The sequence below is a fragment of the Salvelinus sp. IW2-2015 genome, linkage group LG37 (genome assembly GCF_002910315.2).
Source record: "Salvelinus sp. IW2-2015 linkage group LG37, ASM291031v2, whole genome shotgun sequence".
Classification (NCBI taxonomy): Eukaryota; Metazoa; Chordata; class Actinopteri; order Salmoniformes; family Salmonidae; genus Salvelinus; species Salvelinus sp. IW2-2015.
Window position 1 is genome coordinate 5,610,115 of NC_036876.1, and position 23,827 is coordinate 5,633,941.

General features: G+C 45.4%; 1 protein-coding gene across 1 annotated transcript in view; it reads right to left on the reverse strand.

Annotated features, from left to right (window-relative positions):
• Window positions 1-3,395: 3,395 nt before the first annotated feature.
• LOC111960170 (chromodomain-helicase-DNA-binding protein 3-like) overlaps window positions 3,396-23,827 on the reverse strand; it is a 56,016-nt gene continuing 35,584 nt past the window's right edge. Inside the window, 25 exon segments of the mRNA XM_070437814.1 lie at window positions 3,396-3,721; window positions 6,489-6,509; window positions 6,512-6,537; window positions 6,539-6,602; window positions 6,781-6,847; window positions 6,849-6,946; window positions 7,589-7,710; window positions 7,712-7,766; window positions 8,255-8,264; window positions 9,448-9,580; window positions 9,978-10,086; window positions 10,797-10,934; window positions 11,097-11,484; window positions 11,582-11,745; window positions 14,303-14,501; window positions 14,852-14,996; window positions 15,234-15,367; window positions 16,804-16,892; window positions 17,419-17,505; window positions 17,856-18,033; window positions 18,407-18,576; window positions 18,932-19,163; window positions 21,939-22,063; window positions 22,296-22,413; window positions 22,543-22,674. Coding sequence (XP_070293915.1) covers window positions 3,492-3,721; window positions 6,489-6,509; window positions 6,512-6,537; window positions 6,539-6,602; window positions 6,781-6,847; window positions 6,849-6,946; window positions 7,589-7,710; window positions 7,712-7,766; window positions 8,255-8,264; window positions 9,448-9,580; window positions 9,978-10,086; window positions 10,797-10,934; window positions 11,097-11,484; window positions 11,582-11,745; window positions 14,303-14,501; window positions 14,852-14,996; window positions 15,234-15,367; window positions 16,804-16,892; window positions 17,419-17,505; window positions 17,856-18,033; window positions 18,407-18,576; window positions 18,932-19,163; window positions 21,939-22,063; window positions 22,296-22,413; window positions 22,543-22,674 — 3,234 coding nt within the window. The 3' untranslated portion in view covers window positions 3,396-3,491.

Here is a 23,827-nt window from a genome sequence, read left to right on the forward strand (position 1 = left end):
TATATGTGAACACACCACAACACACCACACACACACACACAACACAACGGGGTCATCGACATACACTGACGACATGCACACTCACACACACACACACACACACACACACACAACACCCACACACACACACACACACACACACACACACACACACACACACACACACACACACACACACAAATCCATACATCACACATCTCTGACAGTGTAATTGTGGATATTCTTGTATGTTATCCTAAGTGGTAGCTGCAAGTCTCTCTCCAAGACTGCTCTCGTCCTAAATGGACAACTATAAATCCCTGTGAACTCCAAAACCTCTGCTGCCTGCGCTCGTTTGTGTTGCCAGGTCTTCTTCCCCCTCCTCTGTTCATGGTTTTCATTTCTCTCTGAGGTGAATATAGATGCACCAGCGCAGTGTCTGTTTAGACAAGCAGGACAGAACATCTCTTCGCCTTCTCGCCTTTCTCTTCTCCCCCCTCTCTCTTGCTCTCTCTCATTCTCTCTGATAGGCCAGAAACAGCCGCTTGAACAAAGGAACACAGGTAGAACAGAATGAACAAGGGATTAGACTACACTCCCGAGGAGGAGAGAGAGGAAAAATAGAGAGGAGGAGGGGGAGAGATAGGGAGGTGAAGTTGTGAAAGTGCTGGATTGGTGAACAGGCTGACTTTGGAGTCAGAGAAGAGAGAGAAAAAAGAGAAAGGGGAGGAGGGAGGGAGAAAGATATGTGTGGATCGGTTTCGAGTGAAGTATATGATATGAAAAACTTTATCTTGTAACAGCACAAGTGATCCATTACATTCCCCTCACTCACACCTTCTCGCTCTCTCTCTCTCTCCCTCTCTACCTCTCCCGCTGTCTTTCTTCATCTCTCTCTTTTATTCTCTAAATTGTTACATCTTTCATCTCTGTCTCTCCCTCTGTTTCCTTCTCTCTTCCCCCCCCCCTCTTTCTCCAACTTTCCAGCTTTATTTGTATTACTCGTTATCAGATTTGAACTCACACACACAGTCACACAGCTCTAAGTTAAGTAGTCCGTCTGCCTTCCTTCCTTGCATTGGCCTCCACTGGGCCACATGCCATACGGTGTCCCTGTACCCCCCCCCCAGTCTCTCTCTGGCTGGACGATACAGATTTCATCAATTTTAGAATAAGTCTGTGACATAACAAAATGTAGAAAAAGTCAAGGGTTCTGGATACTTTCAGAAGGCACTGTATGTGTAATTTGTGTTTGTGCACAGGSATGTCCTATACAATATCACTTTCCCTTCTTCAGATCCAACCTAATCTCTTTGTAATGTCGCTCCATTAAGGAATTTGGGTCGACAAGTCGAGCCACGCTTTGTGCTTTGAGGTACAGGAAACRCCAGCTGAGAACTTTTTCACACAGACACACTTCATGACACTACACTCTTCGAACAAAAGGTGCTATCTAGAACCTAAAAGGGTTCTTCGGCTGTCCCCATAGGAGAACCCCTTGAAGAACCCTTGTTGGTTCCAGGTAGACCCCTTTTGGTTCCAGGTAAAATATATGTTGGGTTCCATGTAGAACACAATAGCCTAGCTATTGTTATTTTACTGCTGCTCTATAATTTAAAAAATATATATATATTTTTTTACTTATCTATTTTTTACTTAACACTTGTTTTTCTTACATTTACATTTAAGTCATTTAGCAGACGCTCTTATCCAGAGCGACTTACAAATTGGAAAGTTCATACATATTCATCCTGGTCCCCCCGTGGGGAATGAACCCACAACCCTGGCGTTGCAAGCGCCATGCTCTACCAACTGAGCCACACGGGACCATTCTTAAAACTGCATTGTTGGTTACAGGCTTGTAAGTAAGCATTTCCCTGTAAGGTCTACACCTGTTGAATTCGGCGCATTTGACAAATACAATTTGATTTGGTTTGATTTGATTCCCACAGAGGGTTCTACATGGAACCCAAAAGGGTTCTACCTGACACCAAAAAGGGTTCTRTTTTGGGGACAGCCAAAGAACCCTTGTGGATCCCTTTTTTCTAAGAGTGTACACTACATCCTCATCCCAATACCAGATCCCCTTTTGCCCCTGTTTCCTTCTTACATCCATCAAGATAAAGTGATCTCATATAAAGGTGCTACAGTAAGTATGATTGGTCAATACAGTACAAAGATTACATGTCTCTACACCAAGCTCTCTTCCCATTGGGCGCTGTCCTCTCAACATCTCATGTTGATTGGTTCATTACAACGACAACAATATAAAAACAGGAAGTTGTTTTTGTCTCTCCATCTATGCTCCTTTATGGTTGGTCGGGGRTGGAATGCCGAGGGCTGACAGAGTTCAGGGAAAGGAGTGTGTTATACTTAGAAGTCATTCATTTCTCCTGCTCTGTTGGTTGAAATGAGAAACTCCAGGAAGGTCCACTTTGGCTTGCCTTTGCATCCCAGTGTCTTGTATTGAACAGAGGAGGGTGGCTACGGAAAGAGAAAGTCGTCTTAATAGGTTTAGGTCATGTTGTGTGTGAGGTCTGCGGTGTTTGGGAGTGTGAGTGTGTGTGTGAGAGAGAAAGAGAGAGGGAGTGGGGGATGAGGAGTTGTGCAGGACTGAGRGAGGGATTGAGGAAGAATAAAGGAGGGCGGGGTCAGACTCGTTCACTCCGCCATTGGATAAAGAAGGATTCCGGAAGGGAAACGTTGCGGCCGGGGTCGGGAGCAGAACGGGCCAGTAGATTTGTCTGACACAGGGAAGGAGGGATGAAAAAGGACAAATCTCCCCTTTCTTTGCATTTTTGGTTCTTTCAGCTGTTCATACCTACATTCTCTCTTGATTACATTAACATACTCTCGTTTTTTCCCCTCTCTGCCAACATTTCTCCTCCAGGGTCAGCTTTCAGGCCTCTTTCCTCCCCTCTTTCTCCCTCTATTTTTGGGCCAGACAATTCACCTCTCTCTCTCTGAGTTTTTCTGTACTTCTCCATCCCTCCACCCTCAGGGTTTCTCCTCTCTCCATCCTCCATCCTCAGGGTTTTCTTGTACTTCTCCATCCCTCCACCCTCAGGGTTCTCTTCTCCATCCCTCCATCCTCAGAGTTTCTCTGTACTTCTCCATCCCTCCATCCTCAGAGTTTTCCTCTGTACTCCATCCCTCCATCCTCAGGGTTTCTCTGTACTCTCCCATCCCTCCATCCTCAGTTTCCTGTACTTCTCCATCCCTCCATCCTCAGGGTTTCTCTGTACTTCTCCAATCCCTCCTCTCAGAGTTTCTCTGTACTTCTCCATCCCTCCATCCTCAGGGTTTCTCTGTACTTCTCCATCTCCATCCTCAGAGAGTTTCTCTGTACTTCTCCCATCCCTGCCATCCTCAAGAGTTCTCTGTACTTCTCCATCCTCCACCCCTTCAGGGTTTCTCTGTACTTCTCCAACTCCCTCCATCCTCAGAGTTTCTCTGTACTTCTCCATCCCTCCATCCTCAGAGTTTCTCTGTACTTCTCCATCCCTCCATCCTCAGGGTTTCTTGGGCCGTCCATTGCGGGGCAGGTTCTCCACAGTGTTACTGAGACGATACTTGACGATGATGCTGTGCACCGTGGACTTAGGCATCCTCAGCTCCTGCCCTATGGACCCCTCCGACTTGCCGTCCTTCCACAGGTCGACCACRCGCTGCCGCTGAATGATGTTGTGCTCCTTGGTCTTCAGGAAGCCGGCGCCACCGCCACCCGGGGCTTCTGGGGCTTCTGTGGGGGCAGACAAGCGGCAGAGCTGTAGAGACTGGGTGGGACTGGGAGGGAGAGGTAGGGGTGGCCACGGCAACGGCACGGCAACACCAGTGACAGTCAGGCAGTACCGCAGCAGAGACACTCTGTCTGGCCCTCAACACTCCAATACTGAGAGGGTCAGTTTCCTCGAGGTGTCATGGAAACAACGACAACCACGGTTATAATTCCCAGAGGGCAATGCATTTTGGGGGACTTTCAATGTTGTTGAAAGTTTGTGTTCCCACAATTCAGGACTGTTGAAAAGCACAGAAAGTGACTGGTATGAGAGTCCAATATGKCATGCGTTTTTGTTTGGAGTTCACCAAATGTAGCTTAAAGTTACATGATGARAAAAGAAGCAGGGCAGACAGACATTGTTTACTTTGAGACAGCAGCAGCTTTGCGTACTCAGGACTAGGATGAGGTTAACAGACTGTTGAGGTTATTAGGAGGTTATTATGAGGTCACATAAGTGTTTGCTTGTTTTTTTTCATTCACAGTTGTTCACCCTCACCCTCTCTCTATCCCCCTCTCATATCTCTCCTCATCTCCCTCTACCTTTTTTCCTTCTCTCTAAAAAGGGGTCAGTAACAACAAACAAGACAACAAACTCAATGCGCCCCCATGTACCAAATATGTATAGCTCTCTCCAGAGAGAGAGAGAGAGAGAGAAAGAGTTCAGCGCGTTCGTCTGTGCGTTCAGACAACATTCAGCTCGGCACGGTCCACTCAGACTCAACACCCACGGAGAACAGACGGCGGGCGATCTGGCGACTATTTCTGAACACCAGCGTTCAGCCCAACATTCAGCTCGGTCTAAGAGAGATCTAGTTTACAAGTCCCAACAAGGAGTTTACACAAGTAACTTCTGTGTGGTTTGGTGTCCTCTTAAAATACCTTTGTACAAAAGTCCCTGGAGACTGAATTGTATCTTGGCACCGCAACTCGGTACGAAACTGCACTGCAATGAGATGTTCAGAAAAAGCTCCCAAAAATACTATGTCTCTGACAGACGGGTCCCTCTGCAATTACATAAATCAAGACGTTGGAATACAGACAGAGCCCACGCTACAGACAGACTGGACTGGACAGCACACTGGGTCAGGCCAATTACAAGGTAATACCAGTCGRGAGTATCAGGTTTCACCACATATCTCTATTACATTACAAAACGTCTTGGAACACAAACACAAACCAGTGCAGACGTATCTGGTCAACATCTGCTGTASCCAAACTAATGGAGGGAAAATAAATTCCATCATTGGCAGTTGAAGAGGACTAAGAAAGACCGAAGGAGCTGGATAATAAGCCAACAAACCTTTGAGGTGGAGAGTTTAGGAGATTTTAATTAAAAAACACTTTAATGAGTACAATAAACCTTTAGGAGGAAAAAAKAAACATCTGCAAATATTCTTCCAAAATTGTCGGTGGGTTCCAATGTACTAGAATCCTTAATATGTTTACTAGCTTTGTTCATAACATCTGATAGAAAACCATTTGTAGGGTTTTTTAACGATCGAGTTGAAAAGATAAAGGAGAGAATCCTAACTTGCACCTACATTGAACTCTTAAATCTCCCATTGCCATCAACGCATGACAAAGTGAAAGTTCCATCTAGGTGGAAGTTAGGATTCACCATTAAAATAAGAATAGATGATCATCCATTCTGGCGTGGGGGGGGCGGGGTCTGCCCCAAATGTGAGCAAAACATATTTCGACATCAGAGATTGTGATTGACTGGAACTACTTCAGGTGGCCATCTGTCAACAACAACGACGACAGAGAGGAAGATGAAGTGGATCACGTGGATCTCACTGATCTAAGCGTCTCCCGCATTGGCAGGTTATATCATGACAGACGAGGTAAGACGTACTCAACTCTGTTTTCTTCAATAAACAGTGCTTAGGAGGGTGATATAAAACTGGAGTAATCTCACAGTGCCATTTGAGAAAAAAATGCTGATTACACACAGAAGTACATAGCTCACCACAATGATTTATAATATAGCAACAGCTGCAAATATTTCACTACATTATGTCTCACTACAAAATGTATGACCATATAAAGATGCTACATTCCCCATGCATATCTGGACAGATTTGACCCATCTGTCCATTGCCAAAGCCAGAAGCCAATGCATTCTGAACTGTACCTTATTAGGTCTACATCAACACAAATATAGTACATACTACCCATCCCTCCATCCTCAGGGCTTCTTTGGGCCGTCCATTGCGGGGAGGTTTATATCGGTTACGATTGACTTTAAGGTGTCTACTTCGCAGCAGCTGCAATGCCTCTGAAATCATTCATGGACTGTCTGATATAGTCAACAATTCACTAGAAAACCTTCATCAGTGGTGCTCTGGAAGACGAAGGTGTGTGTGTGGTGTGTTGTATGTATGTATGTTGTGTGTGTATGTGTGTCAGTGTACTGAGCTAAATTTATCTGTTTACTCCATTTGGACTGTACAGACCACCTACTTGGATCAGCACGCACGCACGCACGCACACACACGCACGCACGCACCACACGCACACACGCCTTCTTCCAAAGCACCACTGATGAGTTTTCTAGTGAATTGTTGACTATATCAGACAGTCCATGAATGATTTCAGAGGACATTGCAGCTGCTGCAGAGTAGACACCTTAAGTCAATCGTAACCGATATAAACAGGTGAATCCTTCATCAGTAGTTTTGGAAAGCCCTTCTCAGTGAGAGGTATATGTGCAGTATGGGCCACTGACCTGATACGAAGGATCCAGGAGCATCTGGCTGTAGTTGGCTCCTCCAGGGTAAGACTCCCGGGGGTGTGAAGGGGGGCCAAAGTGCATGAGGAGTGGCGTAGGGTCCTGGAGGATCTGGGAGGGAGAGAGATCTTAAATCAAGCATCAGAAGCCAGAAATCTTAACCAGTAGTTGTTGTGTGGTGGGTGTTGTGTGTGTGTGTGTGTGTGTGTGTGTTGTGTGTGTTGTGTGTGTGTTGGTGTGTGTGTGTGTGTGTGTGTGTGTGTGTGTGTACGCTTGCATGCGTGTGTGCTCACCGGGGGCGGGTGTGTGTCAGTGCCCTTGCTGGCCAGCCTGCTGAGGATGCTCCTCTCTGACACTCTGCAGGCGTGCGCGCGATGGGCGGACCCGGACAGCGTGGCGGGGGCGTGTCACGTCAGCCTTCATGTCGCTCAGCAGCTCCTCTAACTGGTTCAGCACTGACATTACACCAACACAACGGTCAGTTTCCAGTTAACAGGCACTCTTCATTTACTATTATTAAGTCAACCACTCAAACCATCTACTATTCAGTCCACTGGGTTCGCGGGTACATTATTACTAGAAGTGGGACACATAGCGAACGTGAGTCACGGAGCATAGAGAGAAATCCGGGTGTTGGTGCTGGACAGAACAAAACCTCAAACTCTGCAGGTCCGCCAGTATTGAACATTCCTTTTCAACATCATTTAACAGTTGAAAATGTACCAAGTATGTTGTCCTTTCAAATAACAGTACAAAATATACCAACTCCTCTGAGATTGTAACTCTATCCTGATGATGACATTGTGAAATGTTCGCCTCTGGCAGCAACAGCTCTGTGAGGCTTACTGGACAGATTAGTCTAAAGAAAACTTGAAAACATATAGCCTGGGGGGCCTGTGTTCCTTTATCACTGATATATAATGCATACAGACACCACACACACACACACACACACAACACACACACACACACACACAACACACACACCACACACCACACACACATCACACACACACACACACACACACACACACACACACACACACACACACACACACACACATCCTCCCTTCCACCCCCTCCACACTCCCCCTCACCTTTATGCAGCACGGCGTTGGCCGGTTTTTCCCGGCCAGGGTTCCTTGCTGAGGTGTTGGTGGACTCGCCAGACACTCACCTCGCATAACGGGCGTTCAACGCCATGGCGGGGTGGACTGGTCCTGGTCATATTCAGGTAGGCTGCCCGTCTCAGTTGTTCCTCTATCACCAGGCCTGCTCTAATAACTGGGGGGGGAGAGAGGGAAGGGGAGACAAGGAGAGTCAGTGTCACGTCTGCTCCCTCTCGGCCTCTAGGTCACCAGGCTGCTCGTTACGCAGCACACCTGTTACCATCGTTTACGCGCAACTGCGCGACGTCAGACTCACCTGGACTCCATCACTCCTTGATTCCCTGCCCTATATATGTTACTCTCTTGGTTCATTCCCCAGGTGTCATTGTTTCTGTTTCATGTCTGTACGTTATTCAGTCTTGTTTTGCATTATGTTCCGTTTATTTTATTAAAATACTTCCCAGCGCACTTGTTACAGTCAGTTCTTTCCTTTTAATTTTTTATGTTAACTAGGCAAGTCAGTTAAGAACAAGTTCTTATTTACAATGACAGCCTAGGAACAGTGGGTTAACTGCCTTGTTCAGGGCAGAACGACAGATTTTTACCTTGTCAGCTCAGGGATTCGATCCAGCAACCTTTCGGTTACTGACCAACGCTCTAACACCTGCCGGACCATCATAAAACTCTTCTACTTTTTGACATACAGTATACTACAGTATCTACGCACTTCATGGCAATACAGTTCTATTGAATTTCATTGATCTGAACTGTAATGAGGAAGATGTTAGAAGAGAGAGAGAGGAGAGAAATACGTATAGGTGGGTGTGGGGTGAGGAGGAGATGAGGAGGAAAACAATAGATGACATGTTTGTAGAAATTCTAGAGATTATATTCATATTTACAGTTATTGTAGCCAGCTGTGATTTATTCAACACCATAATTCGGGGTCAAGAGAAAAGAAAGAGAGAGAAAGAGGAGAGAGAGAGAGAGAAGAGAAGAGAGAGAGAGAGAGAGAGAGAAATTACAGAGATAGGAAAAAGAGAGAGAGGAGAAGAGCAGAGAGAGAGAGAAGGACAGAAAAGGAGAAAAATGGAGAACAGACGCCGGACGAGAGAGACGGAGAGAAAGAGAGGAGAATGCAGGAATGTTAGTCCAGGTATAAACATGGTTATAAAAGGCGTCAAAAACAGGATGAGTGCCATTTCACAAATGCACCGGTCAGCAATACCAACCCGATCTGTCAACCCAATATCTGTCTCTCATAGGGTCTGTCTTGTTCTTACATCCTTCAAACAGATGTTTTCTATTAGATATTATAAACTGGGTGGTTCAAGCCCTGAATGCTGATTGGCTGACAGCCATAGTATATCAGACCGTATACCACGGGTATGACAAAACATGTATTTTACTGCTCTAATTACGTTGGTGACCAGTTTATAATAGCAATAAGGCATCTCGGGGGTTTGTGATATACGGCCAATATCCCACGGCTAAGGGCTGTATCCAGGAACTCCGCGTTGCGTCAGGCATAAGAACAGTCCTTAGCCGTGGTATATTGGCCATATACCACACCTCCTCGGGCCTTATTGCTTAATTGAATAGTACAAAATCTTGCCCTGAATCCTGACGGTCTTGTCTGTGTCATGGTTGGATTTTGTTGTGTCATAGTTATGTTATGGTAATGTTATAGTATGTCATTTGATGTGTAGGTTCCAGAGTGTTTCCAGGCCTTCGAGTTATGCTATGCTATGAAGGTTATACCATGCTACACTGTTATGCCATGTCATGTTTTTTCACCCTCATACTATGTCATGTTGTGTCACATGTCATGTTATGTGGTGTCGCACCTTGAAGCGGCGGGCCAGGAACTTGTTCTTCATCTCAAGGAAGTTGCCCTTGTTGGCMTGCGACTTGAAGGGCTCGTTGACGATAGCAAACTGGGGATCGTTCTGGATGTCCTGCCACCGTGCATAGCCATGACTGATACGCAGGGGTCAAGGGTCATACAGCTCAATACACCATTAGCCAAAGCAACACCTAGTCTGTCAGTAGTAATAAGTATTTTAGCACAACTTCTATGAATAGGGCTATCCTCATCAAGCGTATTCCTATTGAATCCTTTCAGATCTTTATTGTTTCTTGTGGTAGGAGGGCTAGGGTTGGATTSGATATTTGGCATTCTAGTAAATTCATACAAATAGAACAGAATGGACTGTTCCAATCTCTATTCCATGTGTAGATTTCTGCAGATACAATCTAATACCTCTCTGCTACACAAATGCACCGGCGGGTGGACTTCTCACGAAGCCACTGCCGCAGCATGACAGATAAATAAACACSACAAGACGGTCTCCGCGGCAACCACAGTCAAGGATACAGTACGATTCCCGCCAGCAGCCAGAAGTCGTGTCGCCGGTGCCAGATCTCATTCATCTTCCCGGAGGAGATGGCCGCCCGCTCCTCGTTCTGCCACAGTGTATGCAGCTCTGCAGTGTGAAACGTCAGCATAATGTTGGGTCAGTGTTATAACATCCACGTAACGTTGTGTCAATGTCATAACAACCAGTGATACGGACTCAGTGTATTATGCCACTGTGTATGTTGCTSAGCACAGGGACAGCAGCATAATGCTGTGTCAATGTTAAAACAACATCTGATACTGAGTGTGATCCGCCACTGTGTGTGGAGCTCTTTGTGGGGAATCGTCAACATAACTTTGTGTGTCAATGTTATAATAGCAACCTGTGATACTGAAAACATTKACGTTAAAACAACCCATGATACAAGCATTTCGCTACACCCGCAATAACATCTGCTAAATACGTGTCTGTGACCAACCCGATTTGATTTGATTTGATACTAAGTTACTGTGTGCGGAGCTCTTTGTGGGGGATCATCAGCATAACATTGAATTCAYGTTGAAACAACCCAGGACACAGTGAGTTCTGCCTCTAAACTGGGTGGTTTGAGCCCTGAATGTTGATTGGCTGACAGCCATGGTATATCAGACCGTATACCACGGGTATGACAAAACATGTATTTTTACTGCTCTAATTACGTTGGTAACTAGTTTATAATAGCAACAAGGCACCTCGGGGGTTTGTGATATATGGCCGATATACCACGGCTAAGGGCTGCTTCCGTTCTAATACACAGTAGCAGACATGAMAGGGGTCATATGATAGGGCTCATTTACCCGTGAAGCCCCCGTCAGCGATGTTGAACATGAAGCGCCGTCGCTCGGGGGGGGTGATGGGGGGTTTCGGCAAGGCATCTTTGGCAACCTCCTCYTTCGCCACTTCTTTCCCAGCATCCTTTTCACCTTTTACTTCCTCTGTGAGCAGTAAAAACACAAGCCAGTTCATTCAGAGAAGTGGATGCCATTGAACTATACCTAATAGTGTATACCTATCTACTAGTGACTAGTCAGTGAGTCACTAACTAACTAACTAACAGACATGTACAGACGGACGGACGGACAGGTGAGGTCACTCACCTTTCATCACGTCAGAGGGTTGCTGTCGCTCCATCCTTTCCATGTTGTCTGGCCCTTCTGTGAGGACAGGGGCCTCCTCACTCTTCTCCATGTCTTTTTCCTTGTTGTTGACCTTCTCTTTCTCCTCCTCCACCTTCTCTCCAGGCGAGAGTGTTACACTACCTGGTTTCTCATCTTTGACCTCCGACCCTTGCTTAGTTGTTTCTCCGGAAGACCCCTCCTCCTTACTCTCCTCCTCAACTTTCTTCTCCTCCACTAGGGCCGGAGGGGTGTCAGTCGTTTTGGTTTCTTTCCCCTCCTCCTCCTCCTCTTTTGTACCCTTCTCTTCCTTGTCTGTTGTTGTGCAAGGGGATAATTCTTGTAGTGCTTCTTTGGTAGAGATTGGAGGCTGGGGACATGACAAAACATAATGTTCAGTGACAGTTATTGGTAGCAAGATTTATTAAGACCGTCAACTGTGTAATTAATAACGTTCAATCTCTCACCTCTTCAGGGTCTGCACTCTTGTTGCTCTCTTCCTCCTTCCCCTCGTCCTTCTCCTTCTCGCCATCTTTCTCTGGCTCAGATGAGGCCTTACCCTCCTCATCTTCCTCTTCCTTCTCTCCATCTTTCCCGTTCTTCTCTAGTTTGTCCGACGGAGCAGGGGTAGCTGAACACAACACACATGCAAGGGGGTCATTTCTCACTCACTCGCACGCACACACGCACTCGCGCACACACACACGCGCACACACACACACAGTAGGAAAGATGATGACCTTCTTGGACTCTGTGATTCAGACGCGTCGGCGACTGGCTGGCACGGGAGCACAGCGTGATGATTCAATCACAATTTATGATATTGTCCGGATAGACGGCCACATCTTTGAACTTCAAAGAGCATGGTACATCCTGAACTCGTACCTCCAGCCCTYGACAGGACAGCGGCCTACAGGAGATTCCACTTGTCTCCTGGAAAGTGATTAAAACCGGACCTGATGTTGTGAATGTTTGTGCGACTTCAATTGTCGTGTTCGGTTTGTTTCAAGAGATTAGAAATGCATTATATCCATTCCTTTTGATATGTCTTATTGCAATGTACAGTTGAAGTCGGATGTTTACATACACCTCAACCAAACACATTTAAACTCAGTTTTTCACAATTCCTGACATTTAATCCAAGTAAAAATTCCCTGTCTTTGGTCAGTTAGGATCACCACTTTATTTTAAGAATGTGAAATGTCAGAATAATAGTAGAGTGAACTTCTTTCATCATTCCCAGTGGGTCAGAAGTTTACATACACTCAATTAGTATTTGGTAGCATTGCCATTTAATTGTTTAACTTGGGTCAAACGTTTCGGGTAGCTTTCCACAAGTAGCTTACCACAATAAGTTGGGTGAATTTTGGCCCATTCCTCCTGACAGAGCTGGTGTAACTGAGTMAGGTTTGTAGGCCTCCTTGCTCGCACAYGCTTTTTCATGTCTGCCCACAAATGTTCTATAGGATTGAGGTCATGGATTTGTGATGGCCACTCCAATACCTTGACTTTGTTGTCCTTAAGCCATTTTGCCACAATTTTGGAAATATGCTTGGGGTCATTGTCCATTTGGAAGACCCATTTGCAACCAAGCTTTAACTTCCTGACTGATGTCTTCAGATCATTTTCCTTCATCATGATGCCATCTATTTTGTGAAGTGCACCAGTCCCTCCTGCAGCAAATCACCCCCACAATATGATGCTGCCACCCCCGTGCTTCACGGTTGGGATGGTGTTCTTCGGCTTGCAAGCCTCCCCCTTTTTCCTCCAAACATAACGATGGTCATTATGGCACCATGTGCAGTTGCAAACCGTAGTCTGGCATTTTTATGGCGTTTTTGGAGCAGTGATTTCTTCCTTGTTGAGCGGCCTATCAGGTTATGTCGATAAAGGATTCGTTTGACTGTGGATATATAGACTTTTGTACCTGTTTCCTCCAGCATCTTCACTTTTGTACCTGATTCCTCCAGCATCTTCACAGGGTCCTTTGCTGTTGTTCTGGGATTGATTTGCACTTTCCGCACCAAAGTACGTTCATCTCTAGGAGACAGAACGCGTCTCCTTCCTGAGCGGTATGACGGCTGTGTGATCCCATGGTGTTGCGTACTAATAGCACTTGCGTACTATTGTTTGTACAGATGAACGTGGTACCTTCAGGCGTTTGGAAATTGCTCCCAAGGTTGAACCAGACTTGTGGAGGTCTACAATTTTTTTCTGAGGTCTTGACTGATTTCTTTTGATTTTCCCATGATGTCAAGCCAAGAGGCACTGAGTTTGAAAGTAGGCCTTGAAATACATCCACAGGTACACCTCCAATTGACTCAAATTATGTAAATTAGCCTATCAGAAGCTTCTAAAGCCATGACATCGTTTTCTGGAATTTTCCAAGCTGTTTAAAGGCACAGTTAACTTAGTGTATGTAAACTTCTGACGCACTGGAATTGTGATACAGTGATTTATAAGTGAAATAATCTGTCTGTTAACAATTGTTGGAAAAATTCCTTGTGTCATGCACRAAGTAGATGTCCTAATCGACTTGCCAAAACTATATTTTGTGAACAAGAMATTTGTGGAGTGGTTGAACAGCGACTTTTAATGACTCTAACCTAAGTGTATGTAAACTTCCGACTTCAACTGTATGTATTCCGTGTTGAGGGATTTTCAAAGTCACCGGTTTGACCGGTTTCAGGCACATTCAAATTKAATTGAGTTGATTTGACTCATATCTGGGTGTGATGTCATGCCTTATGTTTTTCAACAGCAGAATGCTGAGTCATGTATATTTAGGGTGGGGGTGACTTAAGTTTTTTCCCTGGATAAAAGGTCAGAGTTTTCTCTGGTAAAATGTGCCAGTATTACATTGCTATATATTTAGACTTGGTTTATTTCATCGATATTTCATCGAGCCCCATATGTGTACAGACCCTTTCTCTCAGAGATTATTCTAAACTGAAGACACGTGTRACCACGTTAAGTCTTARCCTATTGGTGAGTCATTTACTCTGTGTTATTCTGTAACGTACCACGCATTTCATGTAGCATTTATCCACATAATAATGGAGTCAGATTGATGAATGTAGCCTACTGTAGTTTCGACACACAGTTATCACAGTCAGACTTGAGTGCCCTCTGCTGGGCATCCTGTGAGCTGCGTGCCTGCATCTGCRCGCATGTCTTTGTTCACCCACCTGGTTTTGAGGTGCAGGGGGTGTTGTCTGAGGTACAGCTGGGGTCAGGGGTGGGCGTAGCGGTCTTCATGGTCCCCCCAGGGGAGGAGGCTCTGGAGGAAGAAGACACACTGACCTCTGGTCTCAGGGCCTCTGGCTTCATCTCTGGCTTCAGTTCTGGAAGACTCCACCGCCCATTGATGTGCTCAAACTCCTGGATCTGAGGAAGGGGGTTGTGACAAAATCAAGCAATAAAGTATTTTATTCTGTTCTGTTCTAATTCTATTCTAGCCAACAGTCCCTTTCCCTTGGAAAGAAATTGACCCTAATTTTCTGTCTATTCATTGATTTATCATTATGTTACAAGGAAGTCACAGCCTGGGAAAATGTCTTAGTGGAAACAAAAGAAGTTGAATAACTGTGAAATATCTGTATTACCTCATACGATTCTGGTCTGACAGGTCTGAATCAATTAAAGCTTTGCCAAAAAACAGACAATTGCTGTTTTATGTAGCTAGCTAGCCTGTTAGCTTAGCATTGTGGTTTCTAAGATACACTTTGACCCCTGACCTTCTTCTTGACCAGGGACATGACCCCGATGCGGGTGAGCACAGGCTGCCGACACAGGCCCTCCCTCGGCACGCCGTCGGCAAACGTCTCGGCACCGTCGGCCACGGGCTCACAMAGGTGACGCATGAACAGGGAGACATACGCCCTGGAAAAGAGAAAGGGAGRARAGAGGGAAGAGATTGRTACATAAGATGAGAGAAGTGAGGGAGAGAACAAGGCAGAGAGGCAGCAAAAAAGGGGGACAAGAGAAAAACAGACGACAGAGAGGGAACAGACCAGCAGCAACATTGTAGCATGAAGAACTCAGTGTAAGCTCATACTTTAGCCTGCCTATGACTCAAACAATAAGGCCGCCATGCCATATCAGTCCCACTCCACTCACTTGAACTCCTTCTCACTCTTGCCCCTCAGGTCTCTGACCAGCCACTGGCAGGAGAAGGCGTCCTGTGCGGGCATGCCCCAACGCATCACCGCGTTTAGGAAGGCTTTCCTCTGGCGCGTGTTGAAGCCCAATACCTTGAGGGGAGAGAGGACATAAGGACTTCATTACACATTCATAACCATACCCTASCGTTCAAAAGTTTGGGGTCACTTAGAAATGTCCTTGTTTTTGAAAGAAAAGCATATTTTTTGTCCATTAMAATAACATCAAATTGATCAGAAAGACAGTGTAGACATTGTTAATGTTGTAAATGACTATTGTAGCTGGAAACGACTGATTTGTTAATGGAATATCTACATAGGCGTACAGAGGCMCATTATCAGCAACCATCACTCCTGTGTTCCAATGGCATGTTGTGTTAGCTAATCCAAGTTTATCATTTTAAAAGGCTAATTGATCATTAGAAACCCCTTTTGCAATTATGTTAGCACAGCTGAAAACTCTGTTCTGATTAAAGAAGAAATAAAACTGGCTTCTTTCGACTAGTTGAGTATCTGGAGCATCAGCATTTGTGGCTTCGATTACAGGTTCAAAAATTACCGAAACAATAACTTTCTTCTGAAACTCGTCAGTCTATTATTGTTCTGAGAAATGAAGGCTATTCCATGCGAGAAATTGCCAAGAAACTGAAGATCTTGTACAATGCTGTGTACTACTCCTTCACAGAACAGCGCAAACTGGCTCTAAGCAGAATAGAAAGAGGAGTGGGGGCCCCGGTGCACAACTGAGCAAGAGGACAAGTACATTACGGTGGCTAGTTTAAGAAACAGACACCTCACTAGTCCTCAACTGGCATCTTCATTAAATAGTACACGCAAAACACGTCTCAACATCAACAGTGAAGAGGCGACTCCGGGATGCTGGCTTCTAGGCAGAGTTGCAAGAAAAAGCCATATCTCAGACTGGACAATAAAAATAAAATATTAAGATGTGCAAAATACACACAGACACATGAACTCTGTCAATAACAAAGTCAAGGTATTGGAGAGGCCATCCAAAGCCTTGACCTCACACCTATAGAAAATGTGTGGGCAGAACTGAAAAGGCGTGTGCGAGCAAGGAGGCCTACAAAACCTTACTCAGTTACACCAGCTCTGTCAGGAGGAATGGGCCAAAATTCACCAACTTATTGTGGGAAGCTTGTGGAAGGCCACCCGAAACGTTTGACCCAAGCTAAACATTTTAAAGGCAATGCTACCAAATACTAATTGAGTGTATGTAAACTTCTGACCCACTCGGTATGTGATGAATAAATAAAGCTGAAATAATCATTCTCTCTACTATTATTCTGACATTTCCACATTCTTAAAATAAAGTGGTGATCCTAACTGACCTAAGACAGGGAATTTTTACTAGGATTAAATGTAAGGAATTGTGAAAAATGAGTTTAAATGTATTTGGCTGTATGTATGTAAACATCCGACTTCAACTGTATAATATTCATAACCCTTATACAGAATGTATAAATTCTTATTTCAACAAGAATAGCAGATAAGTTGTTGTCTCTAACCTCCAAGTTTCCTCCTACTCTGGCCAACAGGGGGGGAAGTGGCTTGTCTCTCTCGTTCCTCATCTGCCGACGGGACTGTCGGCGAGAACCTGGACGAAGATAGAGAGAATATGAAGGGGGGGTGAGAGAGAGAGAGAGACAGAGAGACAGAGAGAAAGAGAGAGAGAGACAGAGAGACAGAGAGACAGAGAGACAGAGAGACAGAGAGAGAGAGAGAGAGAGAGAGACAGACAGAGAGAGAGAGAGACAGAGAGACAGAGAGAGAGAAAGAGAGGAGAAATCAGGAGAGGAAGCAGCATAGTCATTATGGTACTTGAGTGAAGCAGCCATAACATCTGAAATCTAATCATCCATCTGTTACAGGGGTGTCAAACTCAATACCTGGAGGGCTGTGTGTCTGCTGGTTTTCAWTATTTCCTTTCAATTTMTGTCCAATTAGCCCTAGACAACCTGGTGAGGGGAGTTCCTTACTAATCAATCAAGTACAAGGGAGGAGCTAAAACCAGCAGACCTTCGGCCGTCGAGGACAGGAGTTTAACACGTGATCCATCCCAACACATTCAACAGAAGAGGCTTCATTCCAAATGTGTTTGTGCCTTGTGTACTTAGGCATACCTTCTGGCCTCTCATCGAAGTCTTCATCCTCCTCCTCAGAGCCCACAGAGTACTCGGACTGGTTATCTGAAATACCAGCATGCCACTCTGAAACAGCACATGGTGTACCGTCAATAGGCTAGGCCCACTGGCCCCATGCGGCTACCATTTAGCAATACCTAACGTATAGCACAGAGACCATATTACATGATCTAATTCTAGCARAGAGCACAACTTTTATTTAAAACAATCATGGATGAACCAATATATGGGCCAATACRAAGTAGGAGGAGTCCAACCCTTCTTTAATTATAAAAAAGAAGAAGAAGTTATTCAGAATGCCTAAGGTGTGACAGTACAAAATGGCCCATGTTGTCATAGTGATGCATGCTAATTACATAAACGACACCTCMATCCATCTCCATGACAACTAGGACTGATGGTTACCAACTACCTACCTTGGTCCTCCTGTGCTGCGTCGTTGTAGTTGACAGGCTTGCGGTTTCTCTTGCCCTTGCCCAGTTTACTAGCCAGGTCCTCCTGTTGTTGCTCATAGTGATGTCTCAGCAGCTTCTCCCAGTATTCTGGGTCCACACACTCCTCCTGCTTAATGATCTCACGCTCCACCTCCTCAAYCTGGRTACACACATGCAAGAACATGGAAGAACAGTTTACATATAACCARTGTGATATAATCTACTTATAAACCCGTATAATAGCTCAATGGACAGTGTTAACAGTTTACACATAGATAAATATTTTAAAAAGTACACTAAAGTGCCATACACATTTTTGTATACATTAAAGCATACAAAAACAGTAAAGTTATCTATCACTTCTCTCTCCAACAGCTTCTCTCCATCGCTCTCTCTGTACATCACCTTATCCTCTCGAACCATGTAGCCAGGTACTTTGAAGGAGCTGAGGTATTCCCCAACTGCCCCCCCAAAACCTCACCTCTCCCTTCCCCCTCTCTCTCCTTCCCCCTCTCTCTCCTTCCCTTTCTCACCTTATCCTCCTCTCGAACCATGTAGCGGGCCACTTTGAAGGAGCTGAGGTATTCGTTCATGTTCTGCATGTCTGTGTCGTCTGTAGCGTCCTGGCTCCGGTCCAGCAGTCTCTCGATGGCTGAGCTGTCGTAGTGGATCACACTGCCCTCATCATCCCTGTTGTCCCCCGCTGGACAGCGTAGGGGAGAGAGAGTGGACATACGTGGTGGTGAGAGGACTTTGGGGGAATAGAAAACGGTGGTGAAACACAGATTAGGATGTGACTAAAATCGATCTATATAAAGATGTATGTAACAACCCCCAAAATGCAATGTATATTAGAGAATTCTCCTAAATCTCTGACATCTAAACATATACCCCAAATAAATGTCCTATCCTCGCATTTCTTCCTCTGTTAATCCCTACATCCTCCTCCTGCTCCTCCTCTATCCTTCCACCTCCCCCCTCCCCCTTTCTCCTATCCTCCTCCCATCCCCCACAATCGATCATCAATCAAATCAAACCAATCAACAAATGTCACTTACATTCGATCTCGTCCTTGAAGAGTTCCTCGGTGCCGAACTTGAGGATGTCGTCCAGTTCCTGTTTGGACATGGATCCAGCCTTGGAGCCCAGGCCGGGCCTCACCACCAGGTGGGTCAGCATCATCTTCCTCTTTGCCACCTGGGTGATGCGCTCCTCCACACTGGCACGGGTCACGAAACGGTAGATCATCACCTTGTTGGCCTGCCCGATGCGGTGGGCGCGACTGAATGCCTTGTGAGGGAGAAGGAGGGAGAAGAGGAGGGAGGAAAGAGTGAGATAGGTAGGGAATGGACACAGAATGAGGGAGAGAGAAAAGGGATTAAGGAATTAACCATTAAATCAAATCAAATTGTATATGTCACATGCGCCGAATACAACAGGTGTAGACCTTACAGTGAAATGCTTACTTACAAGCCCTTAACCAACAATGCAGTTTTAAGAAAACACCTAAAAAAAGTAAGAGATAAGAATAACAAATCATTAAAGAGCAGCAGTAAATAACAACAGCAGGGCTATATAAATGGGGTACCGGTACAGAGTCAATGTGTGGGGGCACCGGTGTCGAGGTAACTGAGGTAATATGTACATGTAGGTAGAGTTATTAAAGTGACTATGCATAGATAATAACAGAGAGTAGCAGCAGCGTAGAATAGGGGGGAATAGTGCCTTGCGGTCGGAGGCAGAGAAGTTGCCATAACAGGCAGTGATGCAACCACTCAGGAAGCTCTCGATGGTGCAGCTGTAAAACCTTTTGAGGATCTGAGGACCCATGCCAAATCTTTTCAGTCTCCTGAGGAGAAATAGGTTTTGTCGTGCCCTCTTCACGACTGTCTGGTGTGCTTCGACCATGTTAGTGTGTTAGTGATGTGGACGCCAAGGAACTTGAAACTCTCAACCTGCTCCACTACAGCCCCATCAATGAGAATGGGGGCGTGCTCGGTCCTCCTTTTCCTGTAGTCCACAATCAYCTCCTTTGTCTTGATCACGTTGGGGGAGAAATTGCTGTCCTTGCACCACACTGTCAGGTCTCTGACCTCCTCCCTATAGGCTGTCTCATCGTTGTCCGTGATCAGGCCTACCACTGTTGTCATCTGCAAACTTAATGATGTTGTTGGAGTCGTGCCTGGCCGTGCAGTCATGATTGAACAGGGAGTACAGGAGGGGACTGATCACGCACCCCTGAGGGGCCATTGTGTTGAGGATCAGCGTGGCGGATGTGTTGTTACCTACCTTTACCACCTGAGGGTGGCCCGTCAGGAAGTCCAGGATCCAGTTGCAGAGGGAGGTGTTTAGTCCCAGGGTCCTTAGCTTAGTGATGAGCTTTGAGGGCGCTATGGTGTTGAACGCTGAGCTGTAGTCAATGAATAGCATTCTCACATAGGTGTTACTTTTATCCAGGTGGGAAAGGGCAGTGGTTGAGTGCAATAGAAGATTGCATAATCTGTGGATCTGTTGGTGCGGTATGCAATTGGAGTGGGTCTAGGTTTCTGGGATAATGGTGTTGATGTGAGCCATGACCAGCCTTTCAAAGCACTTCATGGCTACAAACGTGAGTGCTACGGGTCAGTAGTCATTTAGGCAGGTTACCTTAGTGTTCTTGGGCACAGGCACTATGGGGTCTGCTTGAAACATGTTGGTATTACAGACTCAGACAGGGAGAGGTTGAAAATGTCAGTGAAGACACTTGCTAGTTGGTCAGCGCATGCTCAGAGTACACGTCCTGGTAATCCGTCTGGCCCTGCAGCCTTGTGAATGTTGACCTGTTTAAAGGTCTTACTCACATTGTCTGCGGGAGTGTGATCACACACTCGTCCGGAACAGCTGATGCGCTCATGCATTTTCAGTGTTACTTGCCTCGAAACGAGCATCAAAGTTATTTAGCTCGTTTGGTTGGCTCGTGTCACTGGGGCAGCTCTCGGCTGTGCTTCCCTTTGTAGTTTGCCAAGCCCTGCCACATCCGACGAGCGTCAGAGCCGGTGTAGCACGATTTGATCTTAGTCCTGTATTGACGCTTTGCCTGTTTGATGGTTCATCGGAGGGCATAGCGGGATTTCTTATAAGCTTCCGGGTTACTCCTCAATGCCATCGGAAGAATCCCGGAACATATTCCAGTCTGTGCTAGCAAAACAGTCCTGTAGYTTAGCATCTGCTTCATCTCACCACTTTTTTATTGATCGAGTCACTGGTGCTTCCTGCTTTCATTTTTGCTTGTAAGCAGGAATCAGGAGGATATAATTATGGTCAGATTTGCCAAATGGATGTGGAAGGAGAGCTTTGTACACGTCTTTGTGTGTGGAGTAAAGGTGGTCTAGAATTTTTTTCCCCTCTGGTTGCACATTTAACATGCTGRTAGAAATGAGGTAAAACTGATTTAAGTTTCCCTGCATTAAATTCCCCGGCCACTAGGAGCGCCGCCTCTGGATGAGTGTTTTCCTGTTTGCTTATGGCGGTATATACAGCTGATTGAGTGCGGTTTTAGTGCCAGCATTGGTCTGTGGTGGTATGTAGACAACTACAAAAAATACAGATGAAAACTCTCTAGGTAGATAGTGTGGTCTACAGCTTATCATGAGATACTCTACCTCAGGYGAGCAAAACCTAGAGACTTCCTTAGATATCATGCACCAGCTGTTGTTTACATATATGCATAGGCCCCCGCCCCGTGTCTTACCAGAGGCTCCTGTTCTATCCTGCCGATAGAGTGTATAACCCGCCAGCTGTATGTTCTTAATATCGTCGTTCAGCCACGACATAAGATATTACAGTTTTTAATGTCCCGTTGGTAGGTATATACGTGCTTTCAGTTCGTCCCATTTATTTTCCAGCGATTAAACGTTAGCTAGCAGGACGGAAGGCAAAGGCAGATAAGCCACTTATTTACTGTTTGTATGATGTTTAAAGAGCAAAAATTAAGTGCATGGAAATTGATGTAAATTCTACATGAATGTCCTTCAGACTTGTTTTTTCAATAATGGACATTATTTCAACATTCAAGTGACAGTCTACCTGGATGTCATTGTGGGGGTTCCAGTCTGAGTCGAAGATGACAACAGTGTCTGCTGTAGCCAGGTTAATACCCAGACCCCCTGCCCTGGTGGACAGCAAGAAACAGAATTGAGGAGCACCAGGAGCTGAGAGAGTGAGACAGAGAGAAAGAGAGAGAGAGAGAGAGAGAGAGAGAGAGAGAGAGAGAGAGGGAGATCGAGAGCGTGAGAGAGGGAGATAAAGAAAGTGAGATGGGGAGAGAAATAAATTGCATTAGACACTGATAATGAGAAGGGGGAAAAAATCGCAATGTTCCCTTTCATCTAAATGGCTTGTATTTGTTTCTAGAACCTGCAGTAGACTGAGTGTCTGCCTCACCATTGAACCTGTCTATGGCCTCCTGTCTCAGAGCTCCTGTGACTCCTCCGTCGATCCTCTCGTACTTATAACCCTCAAAGTCCAAGAAGTCCTCAAGCAGGTCCAACATCTTAGTCATCTACCAGGGAGAGAGGAGGGAGGGAGGAGAGCAGGAGAGAGAAGAGAAATGGTTACGGAAGTGCTAACAGTGCGCATGTTTGTATTTGCGTGTGTGTGTGCGTGTGTACGTGTGTGTGTGTGTACCAACCTGTGAGAAGACTAGCACCCGGTGTCCCTGGTCCTTCAGTTTCCTCATCATCTTCTGTAACAGAGTCAGTTTCCCAGAAGCCTTTGTGAGGTCCGTGCCCTCGTATGCTCCGCTCGCCGTCTTGCGGGCTTCCTAATATCACGGTAAAGACATCACACCATGGCCATGTGATGACATATAACTCATACATTATACAGATATAACTTCTTTATTGAACTTGAATAACTGAAAGAACGTAAACTCTTTCATTTCCATGAACATTTGTGGTCATGTTTACATTAATGCATATTCCTAGGTTTTTTCCCCCCTTAGACTGTAATAATAGGCTGAATAAATTTGTAGCTATACTACTCAAACCTACCAGAATGTGTCACTGTTCTGCAATTCAGAGGTAAATTACAGTGTCCTTACTGTTGAAAATGTGACTTAAGATAATATACACTAATATTGAGTTGCCCCAGCTTTTGCCTTCAGAACAGCCTCAATTCTTCGGGGCATGGAGTACTAGGTGTCGAAAGCGTTCCACAGGGATGCTGGCCCATGTTGACTCCAATGCTTCCCACAGTTGTGTCAAGTTGGCTGGATGTCCTTTGGGTGGTGGACCATTACTGATACACACGTGAAACTGTTAGGAGTGAAAAGCCCAGCAGCATTGCAGTTCTTGACACACTGAAACCGATGCGCCTGGCACCTCCTACCATAACCCGTTCAAAGGCCACTTAAATATTTTGTCTTGCACAGTCACCGTCTGAATGGCACACATACACAATCCATGTCTCAATTGTCTCAAGGCTTAAAAATCCTTCTTTGACCTGTCTCTTCCCCTTCATCTACACTGATTAAAGTGGATTTAACAGGTGACATCAACAAGGGACCATAGCTTTCACCTTAATTAATGAGTTTGACAGGAAGGATATAATGTTGCTCCCAGACAAGGCCCAAATCCCTGTCATTCACATGAAGAAAATAAGGAAATACAGGGGGGGCAGATCAGGGTGCCTTGTGAGAATTCGTCGGCAAGAGGGTAACTCACCTCTACCATCTGTTCTATTAGCGTGCAAACACTGGAGAAAACACTGGATGGGCTCTGTTCGAGACTATCCTACCAATGGGACATTAAAAACTGTAATATCTTATGTTTCACCAAGTCGTGGCTGAACGACGACACGGATAATATACAGTTGGCTGTGTTTTCCGTACATCGGCAGGACAGAACAGCTATGTCTGGTAGGGTTGGGGGTTTGTGTCTATTTGTAAATAACAGCTGGTGCGCGATGTCTAATAT